General features: G+C 39.9%; 4 protein-coding genes across 4 annotated transcripts; 2 read left to right on the top strand and 2 right to left on the bottom strand.

The window, feature by feature from the left end:
* Nucleotides 1-227: 227 nt before the first annotated feature.
* Nucleotides 228-3,169, bottom strand: LOC105688894 (ras-related protein Rab-2). The gene is made up of 4 exons (XM_012405531.3): nucleotides 3,012-3,169; nucleotides 2,468-2,607; nucleotides 1,966-2,322; nucleotides 228-1,885 (listed from the first exon to the last, which is right to left on the bottom strand). The coding sequence occupies exons 1-4, from the start codon at nucleotides 3,055-3,057 to the stop codon at nucleotides 1,784-1,786; spliced, it is 645 nt and encodes a 214-aa protein (XP_012260954.1). The 5' UTR covers nucleotides 3,058-3,169; the 3' UTR covers nucleotides 228-1,783.
* A 2,904-nt stretch (nucleotides 3,170-6,073) lies between these two features.
* On the top strand, nucleotides 6,074-10,737 carry LOC105688797 (transcription factor sma-9-like). Its single transcript, XM_048657585.1, has 3 exons — nucleotides 6,074-6,415; nucleotides 7,316-10,194; nucleotides 10,300-10,737. The coding sequence occupies exons 1-3, from the start codon at nucleotides 6,398-6,400 to the stop codon at nucleotides 10,460-10,462; spliced, it is 3,060 nt and encodes a 1,019-aa protein (XP_048513542.1). The 5' UTR covers nucleotides 6,074-6,397; the 3' UTR covers nucleotides 10,463-10,737.
* Nucleotides 10,738-10,816: 79 nt separating this feature from the next.
* LOC105688899 (tRNA (guanine-N(7)-)-methyltransferase non-catalytic subunit wdr4) lies at nucleotides 10,817-12,272 on the top strand. Its single transcript, XM_012405538.3, has one exon. It carries the CDS (start codon nucleotides 10,829-10,831, stop codon nucleotides 12,140-12,142), a length of 1,314 nt encoding a protein of 437 aa, XP_012260961.2. The 5' UTR covers nucleotides 10,817-10,828; the 3' UTR covers nucleotides 12,143-12,272.
* On the bottom strand, nucleotides 12,223-14,252 carry LOC105688898 (26S proteasome regulatory subunit 10B). Its single transcript, XM_012405537.3, has 7 exons — nucleotides 14,091-14,252; nucleotides 13,787-13,866; nucleotides 13,665-13,704; nucleotides 13,441-13,577; nucleotides 12,992-13,364; nucleotides 12,639-12,902; nucleotides 12,223-12,553 (listed from the first exon to the last, which is right to left on the bottom strand). Exons 1-7 carry the CDS (start codon nucleotides 14,185-14,187, stop codon nucleotides 12,363-12,365), a joined length of 1,182 nt encoding a protein of 393 aa, XP_012260960.1. The 5' UTR covers nucleotides 14,188-14,252; the 3' UTR covers nucleotides 12,223-12,362.
* Nucleotides 14,253-19,615: the final 5,363 nt, after the last annotated feature.

Raw genomic sequence — 19,615 nt, 5'->3', positions numbered from 1 at the left:
TATTAACGACGCTGTGTAATTTAGGATCATCGGTTTGATAAACAGATTTCAGCGTGGCGGCCTTTCCTGGCATTTGGAATCGATGCTGTTCAATGAATTTAGAAGTCTTACAAGACTGATTTCGCAAGAGGAAAAGCATATGTTTGTGCGTTATGATTTTTTATATTTTGAAAATATGGTAGGAAATAACAGTCAGAATACAATTTCAGTGAAAAATAATGCACAAGTAAATCAGAAAATCAGCATATATTATCGAATAATGATGAAGAAAGATACATAAGCGTGATTAAAATTTAAAACGCTATTTAAAGTACTGGTAAAATCTTTCTTACTGTAATAATTGAACTTACAAATTAACGTTACCGAGCTTCAATAATAAGTATAAATCACAACTAATTACCAATTTATCAGAATTACTGTCAATTCGCAGATAATCAATTTCATTAATTAAATTATCCACGAAAATATATTATTAATTTATTATAAGTATGCGTACGTGATGTAATGTAAGTCAAGTTTACTATATTTTTTTCTTATGGTTTTTTTTTTTCTTGCATGATAAAATTATTTATGGACATTCATTTATATTGACTAGGCTATAAAATAATCGTACTCAGATGAAATTGCATGTGCGCTAACCGTTTCACTAATCTGTTTTAGCTGAAAAGATTCTGGGATAGATTTCCCTCACACGTCTCGTTACATCATCTGATTCAGTTCAGAGTTCAATTAATGATCTATTGTTCAAAAGAAGAACGGATCTGTTGATAAAAAAATTAGATAAGAATTGATCGTAACCATTCGAGTGTACAAGTCCGAACTAACGTACTGAGTAAAATAGCGCACATAACATTTTGATAACACCATATCCATAACAAGAAAATGATGCTAAAATAAACGGAGGGGGTATTAATGATGAGATTAATCGACCGCCGTTGAGAACAACGTGAGATCACTATTGAGAATGATCTGACGAGTCAAGTTCTTTAGAGATTCCACTTTTCTCAGTACTCCGTGAATTTTTTGGAACATTATTTCGTTATGACGATGTTAGCACACCTACGTAAATTAATCTTCCGATAATTTAATTCTATCTATAAACGAAAACATTGATTTGGTTACATAGGCCTCCGAGCCGGAGTTTAATTCAGACGTTATTTTTGTATTCGTCATATAGGTACATCAATGGTACATCCATACATATGCCGTCGCGTTAGATAGTTGATTTATAAGCCAATATATTCCTGCTCCAGGTGAAAAACTTAAGAGATAATTACAATTATCGTCGTTGTCGTCTAGGAGCCTGTGGGATTGGGAAGAATATATTGGCCATTTAACGCCAGTGTTTGTTTTTTTTTGTTTATATTTCAAAATACGGAAACAAGCGCGCCTAAGTTAGTTGGTCGTACATAGTTTGATGAGACCTCTAGGATTCTAGACTTACCGACGAGGTTTGTAATTTGGAAAGTAGGTTTGCGATGCTGCAAAAATCTGCCAAGTGAAAAACTGCTACCTTTGATTTTGCCTCAGAGTTCCCAACTTCTTCCCTTGAATTTCTTAATACGAAACACCATTTTTTATTACGAGCGAATCTATCAGGTTTTTGGAACGATAATTACATCAATTACCAATCGCCTGTTATTTATCGGCTCTATACGTGACGTACACAATTATACAAATGAATATATAAATTTGGAAGGGATCAGGTTCAACCAAGGAGCAGGAATAAGAGATCTTTTCAGATCGGTTCGCACGGAAGCGGGGAGCATCCAACCCCCAGCCCCTAGCAACATCCGCCCCCTTGAGCGCCGCCCGGACCTCCGGTTCCCGCCAAACCACCAGGGCTCGTCGGCGAATGTTGTGGACCAATTTTAATCCCATTCGCCTATAAAATGAATTTGCAGAATAGTATCGATGAGACTCAAATAGTATGAGAGTGATAGAAATTTTTATAATATTTCTTACCTCGTTGTTAATGTCAAATACACCTTCTTGAATCTTTTCGTAGATCTCTTTGGCAGTATTGATAAATGCCTCCTCTACATTAGCTGCTGTTTTAGCACTCGTTTCCATAAATACAAGACCGTGTTCACGGGCAAATGCTTCACCTTCTTCCCTCTTTACTTCTCTCCGTGAATCGAGGTCACTCTTGTTACCAATCAGCATTATCACCATGTTTGAATTAGAGTGCTGTCTCGCATCTTCTAGCCACGTTGTTAAATGATTAAAGGTTTCTCTACGGGTTATGTCATATACTAGCAGAGCACCCGCTGCACCACGATAGTATGATCTTGTGATGGAACGGAAAGCTTCTTGCCCTGCCTGTGAACAAAATGGCCAACCTTGTCATTTTGTATATTGAAATCCTGATGGAATAAAATCCGTCGAATAGTCTTCTACATAACACTTTTATGTTTTAGGTTTAAAGAACTATGAATAACTGATAAAATGGAATATTTAATTTTACCGTATCCCAAATTTGCAGCTTTATCTGTTTGCCATCGATGGTGATCATGCGTGCGCCAAATTCAACGCCGATAGTTAAATCATGTACAGGCTGAAACCTCTTGTCTGTGAATTGTAGCAACAAACATGATTTGCCAACTCCTGAATAAAGAAAAGAAAATGAAAGTTATCAATCGCAGAGGGTGATAAGTGGTAGAAAAATGCTATTGCACCGCAGTTGCTGATAATTAGGTTAATTTTGATCTTAAACTGTTATACAGATATACATAAAATAAATTTTTAAAATAATAATCCTTACATTAGTTTCTTTTCTTTTTATAATTCATACAGTTAATCCATAATGCGGGATAATTCAAATTCCAGGAAAGAAAATAATGCAAATCACTGGGCAGAGGTATGGTTGTTGAGGAAAATGTAAGGAAAATTGGATATTGGTGAAGTGGATGAAACGAAAACAATGGGAGCTGTCACGAACAACGTAATATGGACAGATGATAAGAATTCTTCTCATAAAATAATGCACGAGTATAACATTTGTAACTCACCCGTATCTCCAATAATGATATATTTGAAGAGGTAGGCGTAAGACATTTTAAATTCTACAAAGCTCGTTAAAACACAGTAATTTTCAAGTACACAATGGAAGCGTAGTTCGGTCCTCGGTTTTAGCTGCTTATCTCTTCTGCTTGACTATGACGTCACTAAACACAACTCGGCACACTTCGGAAATATTCGAGTAGGTTCGTAAACTTCGAGATAAACAACCCTTATTTATCGAAAGTCGCTACGCTCGCACGACAGAATTCAAATTCAAACTAGGGGTGAGTTTGCCAGATCGAAATAATCGTACAACGAACGAGGGCATGCATGTTACTTTTTGCGAACCTTTCGTTGGGCCTTGAAAGGATAAAAGCGGAGAGTTTCAACATACTCTGATTGAAAATGATCGAAAGAGTTATTGTTATTTTTCAGTCGTGAGTTTAATGAATGCTTTCATAGTTTGACCATCCTACTAGAAAAAAATTCAACTGTGATTAACCTGTCGAACGATCAGACGATGATCCCTCCCGTAACAGCAATGGATAAGGTGCGTAAAACGACGTTTAACCACAAATTTTTCTTGATCGGTTCAACAATTGCATCGACCGATGTCGAAATTGTCGTTTAAATTTTGACAGGTGTTTTTTGATTTCATCTCACTATCGTTGAGCAATAACGAGTAAACCGGTGAAGCGATCCATGATCCGGAGGGAAGCTTTATATCGCAGAGGTGATACCTCGAATTTCGCAGAATCAACAAAATAGGACGCAAGATTTATCGGTGGGTCCTACCTTAAATTATCACATATAATTTCTTTGCATAATTATTGAGTCGCAATTGAGTGAAGTAACACAAAGACGTAGTACCTGTGACACATGTGGCTTGGGAATTTCGAAAAAATGGACTCGAGTTTATGTATTTAGTACACATAACATGCCTGCGTATGTATATTATATTACATACATTCACAAATCTGTTACGATAGAGGAGCTATCGTACATCCATATGATGCGCGTCGAGTTCATATATATTTATCAATTATAAAAGCAAGTAAAGTTCCCTCGTCCCACTTAGCAACACTTTCACTCTTTGGCAGTTACGTTATTTTGCCCAGCCGCTGCGGGCGTCTACGGCGATGCTCTCGGAAGAATGGGCTATCTTCGTATGCCTGTACAGATTCACGTTATTAGCAAATATCCGAGTGCATATACCTAATATAATGCACGGATCAGATAATCTTTCAGAGCTGGTAAAACTGTAACACTGCAGCTGCGTCAATTCCCCGTGCAGTCGTCACGTGAGAATTTAATTGCGTACATCTCTAAATACCATATTCTGCGATTGCGTTACGACGGTGCAACACAAATTAACTTCAAATGCGCTATAGGTATCGTAATAATTAGGATCGTTATACATCGCGCCTCTCTAGTTAGATTTTTTCTTCCTTTTCGCTACGTGGATTCAACAGACACGGTGGTTCGTCTGGTTGACGGAAATTCACGGGGGAATTCACATATGTCTGTAGGTGTAATAAAAAAAAAAAAATCCAACGCGACTCGTCGACGCTGCAGTACCTATGTGTATAATTTTTAATTTATCGAGTTGAAGAGCACTCGTATAGATCCGCGCATATATATATGTTGTATCGATTTTTTATTCACCGTTATTGAGAAGTAGCTGTTATAACGGTGTTTTTTTTTTTTAAATTAACTAAAAATCCCGGATTTATTATCTGGACCTCCTCTTATGCCAGCCGTAAGTGAAAGTTACACCAAGTAGGACGGCCATACACTTCTTCAAGCGCAATCTCTCACCGGCTTCCCACTTGAATGTTTGCCAAATATTCATATTATTGCTTGCAAGGAGTAGTTAGGCTTATTTTAAACGCACGCCATTCGACCGTACGAAGATTTTTCTCTTCTGATATCGTTGAGGAAGTATATTCGGTCTTACAAACGTGTATTTGTTACAACCAAAGTGCGGAAGCTATGCCCCAACTTTCCAAATTCTAGGCTTTAAAGTCAAGGTTGAAAGTCATCCGCTTGTTCGGACCTGAATCTTTTTATTATACGAAGCGGATAAAATCGTTACTAAAAATCTCAATATTCCTTTTCCGACCAACTGATATTTTTTCCTCTTCTAATTCACATGTTGGGTAACATAAATGAATAAAATAAACCGCGGCGGGTGTACATAAAAAAATCAACCGCAACTAACAAGAAAAAGTACATTGCAGAATATTACAATCCCTATAAATGGTCGTACATATATGGCTTTCGCGTTTTAAAAATAGGTATATAACATATGAACCATATGCGGCATCGGATTCTTCAGCGCGATATCTTGGGTGCCAAACCTGCAGTATGGGTGGAGAGATCATCCGCAAGTTAAAAAAAAAAGAAAATGAAAGAAAAAAAGAAGAGCTGGAGTACAGAAAGAAAAGTAGTGAGAGGGGGTAGATTTCAATTTCGTTACCTTGTGGAGGTCGCTGGAAAACTGACGACACGTTCAAATAAGCGTACATTCACAATCGGATGCTATAAAGAAAGTCCGTTCGCTTGTACATATGTATAACTACATCACGTTACATATATGTATATATGTATATATATATATAAATAAATATGTGTTATATCTATACCACAGGCAGACGATACAGTTATACCAACTCGCACATCGTCCCTCGCAGCTTGGAGCAATTGCTGGCAAGTTCCTCCACCTTTTACTTGAGAAAGAAGAAAGGTCTGGCTGACCCGGGGGTCGCGTGTCATCGGTGTTTCGAATAATAATATTATTTTTTTTTTTCTTTTCTCCTAACAACGCGTGAAACACCCGTAACATTATTCGCCCTATCGCGGACGGACACGGGTACATCTATATGTCGGTAAGACACGTCACACACATACGTAAACGACATCGATATTAAAGAAGAAGTTATAGACGATGAGGTAAAAGAGCGGTGGGCATATTACAGGCAGAGAAAGGTGCCCAAGCGTGTACACATCAAAGATTAGAGCGGAGGTTCGCGCACCGTGAGAGGAGGCACGGTGGGGCTCAAGAGAAACGAACTCGGGAGGCACCGATCCTACCTGACAATCAGTTTCCATCCGAGGCTTCGCTTTAGAGTCCTGTGTTACATCCCTGTATTTCGTCTGAAAGAAGAGTAACAAGCCTGCGCAGGCTACGCGCTGCATCTAACCGGTTATATTACTGACATGCTGCTCGCGATCGGCTGCAGCAGGTGGTCATCGTAACTTAAACTCTCGAACATCGCCGATCGGGCCTTTTATCGGCATCGTATCACAGATGCAGTGTTGATATATTCCTACATCGCGAAACTATAACAATTGTTTTATCGGCTACGTGATTGAATAAAAATTAAAAGACAAAATGAAGATGTTCAAAGTGGTGAGTATATATCATATTTTTTAAATATATTCATTGTAGCGTAGAACGAGCGAGATATATCGGGGAATGAAGGTATTTGAATTGATGTACTCGAGGGGCTGTTAATTTTCATCGTCAATTTCTTTATTTCTTTATTTTCTTTTTATCTTTTTCAATTCGTTGGTCGTTCTTCCGCATTTACATAATCTGCAAGCGTTGCAGACATTCTTAATTGACCGCGGCCATACATGACGGGGAGAGCCGCTCCGGGGAGTGATATAAATCATAAAATTATTGCGCGAAACGCGACAAATTACGAGAGAAGCTGTGACATATACCGAGAATAAGAAATCGGCGGTTCGTTAACGTTGCAGTGAAACTTAACTGCCATCGTTTATTTCAGCATAACATGCAAGCTCGATCGGGCGACTTTATATTAGACCTTCGCGCGTTTGGAATAATAATTTAATTTTCTCCGTCCGTTGCGCGTCTCTGCAGATCCCCGATGCCGGGGATCGGGTGGATTAATTTTTTTCCACAACTAGAGGCGCGATTCGTGATAGTGGCTCCGATATGTATACCTACTTCTCGAGGCTTCTCGCTATAGCTTTGCCATATTGGGAGCAGTTGCGACTGGGAATTGTTTATCGGGGACCGGTTAACTGTGTCTCCGGTGCTCTTAGAATACCAATTGATCCCGTGGCTAGGGGCCACGGCGTTCGATATCGGTGCAGGATGTCTCTTCTTGGCACAAACCGGGTCAGTCGGTTACGTGTTTAAGGTGAACCGCATATATTAGGCGACAACCTCACGGCTTCTGCTCCACGTAGAATCGTCCCGATTATATATTTTTCGGTGTTCCGACCGGAAAATAAAAAGACACGTACGTACCGTGCGAACTTGATAGTTCTCGTTTTGCAGATTGGAGTTATTCTACTGGTCGCGGGGATCGTTGCCGGCGAAAAGGAAGAGGAACAACTGAATGGAAAGTCTCGCGGAAAGAGGCAGCAGATTATGTTCTACCCTAGGCGGGGTCCGCGCCCGCCTCCTTACGCGGTCCAGATGGAACCGATCGTTCAATACTCCCAAAGAGATCCGCTCTACAATCCTCTGGCGAGCGCGAAGAGCGATGATTCGGGATACGACGAGTCGCCGCCCATCGGATACTACCAAAGTGAACCCGAACCGATCATCGAAATCATCATCAAGGAATCCAACGAGAGCCTACCAACCCCCGCACCTCCTCCTTCGCCACCACAACCGAGACCGACCAAAGAACCGATTCAGGTATTTTACGTCAAATACGAAAAGAAAAAAGGACACGGGGACGAAAAGTCGCGCGTCATTTACGAGACTCCTGTACCCGCGTTGACACCTGTCGAGGAACACGAGGAGATACAACCCGATCACTCGGAGTATCACGAAGAATCGGGTCGTGCAGCGGCTGCCTCGCCGGCACCCCCACTCGAACCATCCACCACTCTGAGAACCGTGATCAGACCTGATAGCGAAGTTTATCACGCTGGAAGTAGCGGCATAAGGGTAACTTTTGGAACCGAACAAGTGCCTCCCAATCAACATAATAAAAGGAGCGACAGGGATCAGGACAGACCATCGTTTTCCCCGCATATTCTGCCCCCCGTAGGATTACCGAAGAGACAACACGGGCCTTATCAACCTGTGCAACCCCTACCACCCCAGGCCTACAATATTCATCAACATCGGGGACCTCCGGTGCTCGCACAACAGAGAGTCGTCAACTCGTTCCCGAGTGTCCAGGGAAATTTGGGCAACACATTTTCTCAACAACAACAATTCCAGCAGATTCAACAGGTTCGCAATGCGGGACCATCGGGCGGAAGACCCCAGAGATTGCCCATCACCATTCAAGGACTTCCGGAAGTTCAACAACGCATTCCGTTTAACTCGTATAGCCCCCAGCATCTCAGGGTCAATATTCAGCAGCAGCAACCGGCTGTCGGAGCTCGTCATCAGAGTTTAATACAGCTGCAGAATCAACAGCAGCAAACCCAGAACAATGGGTTCCACGTTGATCAACAACAGCAACAGCTGCAGCAGCAGCAGCAGGTTTTGAAACAGCAGGAATTAGATAAAGCACGATATTACGAACAGAGGAGACAACAGGATTTGCTAAGGCAACAGGAACAGCAGAGGCAAAGAGAACAACAGCAGAGACAAAAACAACAACAACAACAACAACAACAACAACAACAGCAGCAACAGCAGCAGCAACAGCAACAGCAGCAACAGGAGCAACAACTGAGAATTCAGGAACAGCAGAAAAGACAACAGGAAATCGAACAAAAACAAATACTAGAGCAGCAGTACAGACAGCAGTTGAAATATAGTCAGCAACAGTATCAGCAGATCGCTCAACCCCAGCAACAGTTCAAACCTTCTGAGTCTGACAGACCTGGAGGAGAAATTTTGAAAGCTGTGCCTAAGCTCGAACAGCATTACGCGATCAGGGAAAACCCTTTACACCCTGGACCTTTCCCTCCTAATCCCCAACAGGTGCAGATAATTCCTGGGATAAATCAGGGACAGTTTGTGCCAAGTCAAACACCTACTACGATTGATAGTCTACAAAATTTTCAGAGGCAACGTCAGGGAGGGTTTTCAGGAATTGTCAGCGACAATCAGCAGCAGCAGCAGCAGTTGAGCAACGCTGTCACAGCGTCGAGTCAACAACAGGTTTATCAAAATCCACAGCAATTTTTCTCTCAGAATCTACCCGCCCCACATCAACAGCAAATCTCGACTTCCTCTTCTTCTGGCTCTTCTTTGTCTTCATCTTCCTCGATTTGGGGCCGTCCCGTGTTCTCGGGTCAGAATTCTAATTCAGATTTGAAAATTTACGCAACCCCTACGAGCAATGTTGCTGATCCTCAGACGCGTCAACCTCCGAGCACGGCACCTCGCACCATCGCACCTTCAACTACCGTCAGCCCTGAACCACGGTCCCCCTCTACTACCCCAGCGACGATATCGACGACTAATTCGCCAAAGAACGAGGCAAAGATAAAAGCAAATATTGCTAATCTTCCCGACGAAGTTCCCGACGATATCAGGGAGCAGCTGTTGAGTTCTGGAATTCTAGGTAACGCCGATATACAGATACTGGACTACGACAAGGTCGGCGATATCCCGATTGAGAATTTGCCACCGGAAGCTCTTGCTAATTTCTATGGAGCTGGAGGTGCGTCCGCTGCAGCTAGCGAACCGATTCCATCGGTGGTTAAGAGACCGAAGATCGTAAGGAATGACGACAAATTAGTAACCAAGAAAACGCCCAAGGTAGAACAAGCTACTCTGAGACCAGGTGGCGTCGAAATGAAAGTGGTACACTTTGACCCGAATACGGCACAAGGCCAGGCGATAGCTGACCAGCACATACGAGAGGATGCTACTCATCTCGATCCGGTCAAGATTGGGCCTAAGGACAGTTCGCGGTACAATCGATACCTTCCGTTGAAGGTGAGCGGGGCCGCATTTCCGCTACCAGATGTACCGGAGCTTAACGGTAGAAAAATAACCAGCGTTGTCGTCCTCGCACCCGTTGACTACAACTTTCAAGGGGAGAGAGATCAGCCCGAGGGAACTGACGATGTACACCGCAAAGGAAGAAAAATTAACGACGTTCAATCGGTCAGGTTTTTAGCTGGGGATGCCCTGAAGCAAGTCGTTAAAAAACCAAGCGCTGAAAATTATAAAAAATGGCTTGAACAGGAAAGTCAAGCTGATCCTCAGAGGCAGTCGGTCGTCTTACTCGTCACTGCGTAAGATAGATTTCATTTTTGTTACATGAATTCGGCTCGCTAAAAATTTAACACGCTTTTTATTTATCCGCTGATTTATTTATTTTGTGTTTTTGCAAATTTTAGACCCGTCGACGATGTGAAGGGTGAGAAAGAGATATTCATGTACGACGTGACTACGCAAGCTGTCAGTAAATTGGCAGGAGATTTGTCAACTGCATTCGTCGACGTCGCCGAAAGTAATTCGGGAAGTGAAGACGCTCAGACGGATATCCAGGATGCATCATGAACTGTTAATTTACAAGATATTTTTTCATGCTACTAGCATATCAAGTACAGTTAATCGTCTACCGGCTGATTTACGAAAAGAAAAAAAGAGTAGAAATAGAATTCGATAATCAAATTGATATGAGTTCGCGAATATCGGTGCCAAATTTATCACTGGATCGCATTAACGAGCGATATGTAGATATCTTAATTTGTATATATATACTACATTTTTTACAAGTAGATACATATATATATATTTTTTTACAAAATAAAGAATAATTTTTTTATACGCAATCATTGGAAGCTCCAAAGAAACATTTAAATGATCGGCCATGTTGTAGCCGTTACCCCGCCTTTTGGTAGTTCACGCCATCTATGCTAAATAATGCCGAATGCCATGTGCAATGTGACATTGCGCGCAGGATTTTCAGTCAACGCATGGTCAACGCTCTCAAAAAAACTTAACCTAGTCCTTAGCAGTGGATCCTTATCATGTTCAAGACTAAGACAGTGTTTTAATCCCTCAGGCCAGATGAGTTTTTCTGTTTACAATTCAGAGATTACTCTGTATTGTGGTGGAGTAATCGTGACGCACAACATCGACAATGACACGGTGGATAAGCTTTCTTTACCAGAGATGCATTCGTCAAAAAAAGATACTCTTCATAATAGAATGGACGTAGATTTTTACCACGCTATAACGAACGTTTCCTACTCGAGGGATGGAGAATATTTTTTAGTCTGCACCAACCGTAAGCAGTTATGTTTGTACAGACGGAAAAATCGAACACTTGTGTCAAATAGAACTTTAGTCAGGGCTGCAAGCAGGGTCAAATTTACTGCTGATAATGACATCGTTGTTGCTGATAAATCTGGAGATGCATACGTTTACTCGACTAGCAAACCCGAGGAAGCTGGGACCTCTTTGCTAGGGCATTTATCTATGCTACTGGATGTCATGGTGACAGAAGATTTGAAGTACATCATTACCACGGACAGAGATGAAAAAATCCGTGTTTCGATGTATCCAAATTGTTATAATATATTGTCCTATTGTCTTGGACATGAGAAGTTTGTCACGAATGTCAAGGAACTACCTCACGATAAAAGTATATTAGTTTCAAGTAGTGGAGATGGCTGCCTCAAGTTTTGGGATTTCCAAAATGGAAAAGAATTATTATCCGTCGATGTAAATGAATATGTTAGAGAAGAAGATGTCAAAGAGTTTAATAAATCTCTTAAGGATTGTGATCTGGACGAAGATGTGAACATTTTACCATTGAGACATTTGATGGTATCCAAAATCAATGATTCTACTTCTATTGTTATGGCAACTCTATTCTCATGTAAGCGTCTATTTCTCTACACACTCTCCGGAGAAAAAAGCAATAAATTGGCAGTGAATCGTAGGCAGATAGTAGAGTTTGAAGATGAACCGCTAAAATGTGTTGTTCAAAATGATAACATGCTTTGGGTACTCTTCGAGCAAGGACTGAGAGTGTACATGTTCAATGAAACATTTTTTAGGGAAAATAAAGACATCGGTGGGTTGGAAAAAATAAATAAATCCTGGATAGACATACGAAATGAAATGAATACGCAAACGCTATTTCCAATTTTATACAAACGAAAGTTTGACAATGTTCAAGATTATCAAGAAAGGAAAAGATCCCGTTTGTTGGCAAAGGTATCAGAATAGGTTTGGCATCCCTTTTAATATTTGCTAGATAGGAGCTTTAGTGGTAATTATAATGAATTAAAATCTCAGGACCAAGCTGGTATTTTTCATGTACAATTTTTATTGTAATAAAAGTGTTGTTATCGCTGCAGAAGATGGGAGTTGAAGTACCAACCTTACAATAATTAGCAGATATGGATAATTGAATAGCAAAAAATACCAATGGGATCAGACAAAATTATTAAACTGGCTTATAGTCTAACTTGGACTCGAGCTTCTTATTGTCCGATACTTTCCGAACAGCTTTCATAAAGTCTTCTTGTACAACATACTCCCGCTCTGAACGTATAGCAAATAGACCAGCCTCTGTACACACATTTCTCAAATCGGCACCATTAAATCCATCGGATAATTTAACAACTGCTTCATAGTCTGCAAAAACAAGAATTATTAAAATACACATATTTATTAATTTCTCAATCTGTAATATTGAGTAACTGCGTTTAAATTTGCTTACCGATTTCTCCATGCTTCGCGATCGGACATGCATGAATTTTTAGAATTTCTAGTCGCGCCTGTTCATTGGGCAGAGGTATTTCTATTTTTCTGTCCAATCTTCCAGGTCTCAGCAGAGCTGGGTCTAGGGTATCGGGCCTATTTGTTGCCATAATCATTTTCACTTGACCCAAAGAATCGAAACCGTCCATTTGGTTCAATAACTCCATAAGAGTTCTTTGGATTTCACGATCGGCACTGGTTCCTTCTGAGAATCTACGTCCACCTTTGAGAAAATAGAAACACATTAGTTCGGAGATTCTTGATATGTGATACTTGCCACGGACAATCTATAACTACAGAATAATAATTTACCAATGGCATCTATCTCATCCATAAAAATTATGCAGGGCTGGTGATCACGAGCGTAGTTGAACATTTCTCTAATCAGTCGAGCTGACTCTCCGATGTATTTATCAACTATAGCACTGGATACTACTTTCAAAAAGTTAGCATCCAGCTGACTAGCTACGGCTCTTGCCAGTAAGGTCTTTCCTGTTCCTGGCGGTCCATATAGCAGGCATCCCTTTGGCGGGGTAATTCCAACTCTTTGGAACAGTTCGGGATTTAGAAGTGGCAGTTCAATTACTTCTCTCAATTCTCTGATTTGCTCACTCAGACCACCGATAGCAGAGTAAGTGACATCACCAGGATCTTCATGAGACATGTTGTATACCAAGGGGTCAACCTGAAGCAAACAACGAATATTCGTCAAAATATTGCACATTTGGACATATTGCTCGAAAGCAGTAAAAACGTTATACCTCACGAGGCAAGTAGCGCATGATCGTAAGTGTAGTCATATCCAAGGCTACACGCGTTCCTGATTTTAATTTATTTTTGTCTAGCTGACGTCTACAGCCTACTACATAACGTGGACCATTTGTTGCCTTCACAATGACTGAAAATAATTTAACAATTCATAATTTACTTCATTTGGTAGATGTGACAAATTTATTTGTGGCCACCAATTAAACATGGCACTTACATTTCTCCTCCGTCAACTGCTTGAGCACTTCTCCAACAATCTAAAGCAGAGAAGGATTAAAATTAAAAAAAAAGAATTTCAAAGTCCAATTGTGTTATTCAAAAGCTGTGTAGTATATTTACTTGTCCGACACTTTGCAGGGCTTTGAGATCATTTTCTGACTTGTCATACTGCTTGGTCAAGTCTTTAAGCTGCTCGCGCACTGGAAAATAAAATGAGACATTCTTCAGAACTGCAAGCATATTTCATCAAGGAGACGATTCGCCGCTGTGATGGTTTCAGGACGTTCTCAGATGTTTTTTATTAATTCTTTCAACTATCGTTGATCCGGTTAGACAGTCAGGTTATGTCAACGGTGTTCATGTACTACATCTCAAGGAACCCAAGGATTTTATGTAACATACATTCTCGATATTATTTACTTACTTTCCTTCAGGCGAGATTCGACCTCTTTGTGCTCTAAGAGCTTTTTACGATAATCTTGAAGGGATTGTTCCCTGACAGGGTCCACGGTTGTCGCCATTCTTTTCTATTTTGCTGTCTAACTGTCATAAAACACTCGGGTCCGTAGATATGAAATGCTGGGAAACATAGGTGTAGGAAACTCCAGGCAGCGTCGAATGCCAGAGTACGAAGGAATATTGCGGATCGTGATGAAGTTCTTTCTCGATTTTGTGGATCATGATACTTTAATCTATGGGTAATAGAGGGCACTTTTGATCAGTAAAGGCGGTAAAGGGAGCCTTTCTTCAGTCAACGGTCTCTATCACATAGTAGTTGATCTCCACTCAACTTGATGTAAATCTAACTGTAACTCATATCAAGGAATTCTAAAACTTGGATCAATCAATTGAAAAATCCCACATCATTTACGCGTATAATACTTCAAAATTAAACGCTTTAAAAATTGTGATACGTCGTATCAGAGTCAGTGGAATCGCGATGTACAGCGCGCCTCTGCGCGGCACCTGATTCTTCCGCTCAGTGTAGTTGGGGAGCTGCGCGGCGACGTCACACGTACGTCGAACTTCGAATCCCCTACTTCACTCCGTCTAACTCGCTGTGAATTTAAGTGTAACTGTGCCAAATATTACCGAATTCTGAAACTTGCAATGATCAATCGAAGAATCAACCTCATTCACATGTATAACGCCGATAAATTGAACGGTTTAATTATGGTGTTACGTCGTATCAAAGTTAGTGGAAGTCGCGAGTCCCAGCGCGCCTCCGCGCGGCCATCTTGTGTGGTATAAATGCGCAGCGTTTTCGCGGCAACGCCATTACTACGTCGAACTTCGAATCGTGTAGTTGTTCTCCGTGTCTCGCTGTGAACTTGAGTGTGCCTAATAATACTGAATCCTGAATCTTGTTATAATTAACCGAAGGATCCTGCCTCATTCACGTGTATAACGCCGCTGAATTAATCGCATTAAAAATGGGAGTACGTCGTGTCAGTCGGTGGAAGTCGCGTGATCCAACGCAACGACGCCATTTTTACGTTGAATTTCACATTATCTGCTTCGTCTCCGCTAAATTCATTGTTAATTCGAATCATGCGTCGTAATATCAGATCCTAAAACAAGTGACGATTGCCCGCACAATGACTTGAACAATCTTGACTTATCTGGGAGTATAAGGGCGTAATGAAACGTATAATAATAGTAGTGATACCAGTGGACTCAACAAGTTGAAACCTGTTGCCATTGTGGATAACTTTTGAATTCTTGCCGCAACTAGAGCATCTCTGCGGCGGATCTGAAGTGCATAATCGTATACTATTCCTCCGTGATCGGTGCATACAAATATCTGGGAGCATTCGTATCATCAGGGAGGCAGAGACATCCGGGTAAAATCCAAGACCCCCGAAACCTGGGAACCGGCTCCGGGTCCGGTCTTGGTACCGGCGACGATGGTGAGCGAAGTTAAAGTTCCTCGACTTCTTAGCCAGCTCACGCGATGGTGTACGCTGGCGTTCGAGTCGTTGTATTTTTTAATTTTTTATCGCGTCCCCTCCCTCTTTGTTAGACGGCGTGGCGGTACCCTGGATTTCAATTTTATTAGATCAGGTAATTGTAGGGTTGGTTGTCGTTGAGCATAGCGCACGTGCACCCTGTAGCGTCAAACATATAAAACTCATCCTTAAAATTGATCAGTGAAAGAATTAATGAACGATTTAGTCAATCAGTCAGTTTATTATTTATCAATCAGTTAATTAGTTCCATGGGGCAATCAGTCAACCATTAGTTCGTCTAATATGAACTATTCAAGTAAGTCACATCTTTGATAACTTTTAAGTGCAAGAGTGTGCAGCTCATAGGCAACGGTAAAGACCTTCGTTCAATCGACTCACGCGTTTTCTGTAATTTTGCTATAATTTTCGGTGATCGATCTCGTTTGCGTCGATCAGTGATCGGTAATAATATTTTGTCGTGCGAACGATGGTCCTTGCCATAGATTCAGCTTTTTCAGGTACATCAGGAATCGAATTGGATAGCTTTCGCGAGAAGTCTAAACCCATGCAGTCTGAATTTAATGGTCAGCCATCAGCTGAACCAATTTTAAATTTGATTTGCATATTTTTTATCTGTTTGCATGTCTGAAATTTCAGTTCAAATAACTCAATTCGAAGTCAACTCAAACCCGTCTTTAGTTAGCGATAAGTCAATTCACTAGAACTATAACAGGATGTCTAATCATAAGAATTTTCTTCCCTTACACACAATTTCCAGCCCTTAACTTTTTCTTGCTTCAATAGACGTGAGATTACTTACATTAATTTTTTACTGATGATATTTTTCAATTCATTCTATTGAATTCATCGATATATTGAATAATTTTAATTGTAAAGACCAAATTCACTAAATTCAATTAACGATCGTCGATGTTTTTTAAATATCGGTCTGATAACAAACACACATTTTCTCAAAATTTAAAGAAATCACGGTTTCGGCCGGGGCGTGGGCAGCCTTTATATTCCTATACACACAACAGGTTCTTAATAATTTTTGAACGAGATACCACGGCAATGAATGTGAGATATGAGTGAGATGGAATGTTTTTTGGTACACTTTGAAAATGATTTTTTTTTTTATATTTTTTTCTCTAGAGTCAGTTGCCAAAAAAATGGCAAAACGAATGTGAAGCGAATATCTGGGTGCGCCGGCGCAAGTATGAATCGGGGGTTTTCGTCAGTAAAATCATTTCTTGGATAAATATAGGTGAAAGGCAGGTATAGGTAAATTCATGTTTCGCGAAGGGTTTCTAGTTGGTATGTATGTGCAGTATGTGAGTGCGAGTGTGCAAGTCATAGTTTTAACCGTTGGGTGGGATGTGGGCTGAACAATATGGGTAGGCAAGAAATCGGAAGTGTATAACCCTTCTGTCCACAGCAATTCCAAGTGATCAATTAACTAGAGTTCATTAAATTGCATTAGCTAATTCTTTGCAATATTTCACCTGATATTTTTCTTACAATTCTTTTCATGTGGTCTTTTAGGTCTCTTTGCTGAGATCTGATAGACACTTTTCCTTCCCAACTAAATAAATTAAATTAGATTGAGTTTTTTGCTTCCTTCATTTCCCTGTAATATTTGCGGTCACTTGGAATGGGCAAAATGCGTCCGCTTTGCTCTCCGTACCAGCCGTGGTGCATGGAAGTGAGGTGGACGTTGAGCTCGAAGACGTCGCGTCGAAGAGGACCACCGACCGCCACGCCACAAATTTTCAAACCTTCCCCCTTTCCACTCCCCAATGTTAATTGGAATAGAAGAATGCGATTAAAAATTGCATTTCTTCGATTTCCATTAGCATAATTATTCCAAGTCTGACGCTGCTCGCGCGGGTACATAGCGCGCGGACGAGGAATCGCATGTTATGTGTTTATATATTTTATTTCTTGTATGCCCGATCGGGCCATTTTTAAAACAATAACTAGCGTGACTTGCCATCTTGCAAGGCGCTTTAAAAACTTTGAGAGATTTTTTTTCAGGAATTTAAAGTAAAATAAAAACCCAAGTTCCGGCGCTGCTGCTCGTATGCGCGCGGACTTGGCACTTAAAACATAAATGTCAACGCTTCATGCGTTTTAAACCCAAAAACCGAAAAATTGTAAGGAATCAAGTATTATCGCACCTTTTTGTGCGTGGTACTTGACTTCCACGGGATTATTTGTAAGATACTAATCAAAATTTTACCTTTCAGATTATCAATGTTAATAAAATTTTCTTACAGCTCCTAATCAATATTTTTTTTATTTTCAGTTTTCATACTAATTTCAATTTCCTTACAGGTGTTAGGTTTTAGCATTTTAGTTTTTAGGGTAATTGCTAATCAGATGTTGTTCACAGGCTGTCTCTGGCTACTAATCTATTGCAGTTTGCTTTCTGATTTCAGGAATCCGAAGTCTCGGAGAACTCTTCAAGTTTTTTTTTTTTTTTTTTTTTTTTTTTCAAATCCTTCATTTTATTGTAGTAATCAAATGTTCTTTGCAGGCTGTCTCTGGCTACTAATCCAGTTTGCTTTCTGATTTCAGGAATCTAAATTCTTGAAGAATTTTTTTAAATCCAGTAATTATTGGAATTGATACAAAAATTTCTCGGGCCATAAAAATACATTCCAACCGCTAAATCATCACACAAAATTCATCGGCTAAAAACTCATCGTTGCGCTTTTACCTTTCAGATTCTTAGTTTTAATATTAATCGGATGTTGTTTTTACAGGCTGTCTCTGGCTACTAATATTACAGTCTGCTTTCTGATTTCAGGAATCCGAAGTCTCGGGGAACTCTTCAAGTTATTTTTTTTTTTTTTTCAAATCCTTCATTTTATTGTACTAATCAAATGTTCTTTACAGGCTGTCTCTGACTACTAATCCAGTTTGCTTTCTGATTTCAGGAATCAGCACTTCGTATACCTTCTACTTCTTACTTACCAAATGTGGAAAATTGGACGGTTCCTCATCGTCTCGAAGGGTTCATAACATTTCAAATTTCTGTTCCAGGAATCAGAAGAATACGTCTCCGATTGCGGAATTCGTGGCGTACATCATGATTCAGACATTTTGGCAGCTAAAATTATTTTATTAACATCGATCGTTTTTTATATTTGCAGTATAATTCACTTTATTTGTATAATAATGATGTGTCTATTAAACTTGTTGTATGTTTCAGATTTAATGGTGTAGAAATTAATTAACACTTGTGTTTTCTCTTTACAGAAATTTGATGTGAAATTTTCACCTATCATAACGATTACATGTTTATCACTCGTTTGTATGTTTCAGATCTCGAGTTTATTTAATTGATTAACAAATGCTTTTTCTCTTTTCAGAAGTTGTAACGTTACAACTCATATTTTTTACTGTTCTATGCTATTGACTATTTTTGATAATCATGTTTAGTTATAAGATGATTGAAAATATGGATTATTATCATAAATTCTATGCTATTATATATTTGTCTGTTCTGTTTCATGTTTTATGTTATTTATGTCGTGTTTTATGTGCGTACATAGATGTTTTGTGTGTAATTGACTTGCGCAAGTTTCAATTGGCCATATATCCATAAGATTATTATTTATTTAATGTTCATCTATGTCTGTGTAATTCATAATGCAAATGCCATGTCTAAATTTGAGATCACTGTGTATTATTATGTGTTGCCATCTCTTTATTATGTTATATAATGTCTGTTGTATTATTGTTTTTTCCATTTGTATGTTGTAGATTATACTTTGCCGGACTTGGGATGCTGGGCTGCTAGTGGTTTGCATAGGGCTTTTGGCACAGTTTGTAGAATATATAATTTATTATATACATTCTCCAAACTGTGCTTCTGGCGATCGTTCCACTCGGGGAAAAAATCGAAACGAGCCGGGGACGCTACCTCATTTAAGGTGGTTTGGAAACGCGTCATTTCAGGTGGTTCTCATCGTTGATACTATGGCCTATGCTA

The sequence above is a fragment of the Athalia rosae genome, chromosome 6 (genome assembly GCF_917208135.1).
Source record: "Athalia rosae chromosome 6, iyAthRosa1.1, whole genome shotgun sequence".
NCBI lineage: Eukaryota > Metazoa > Arthropoda > Insecta > Hymenoptera > Athaliidae > Athalia > Athalia rosae.
Note: the sequence above shows the minus strand (reverse complement) of the source record. Positions and strands in the feature narration are given on the sequence as shown.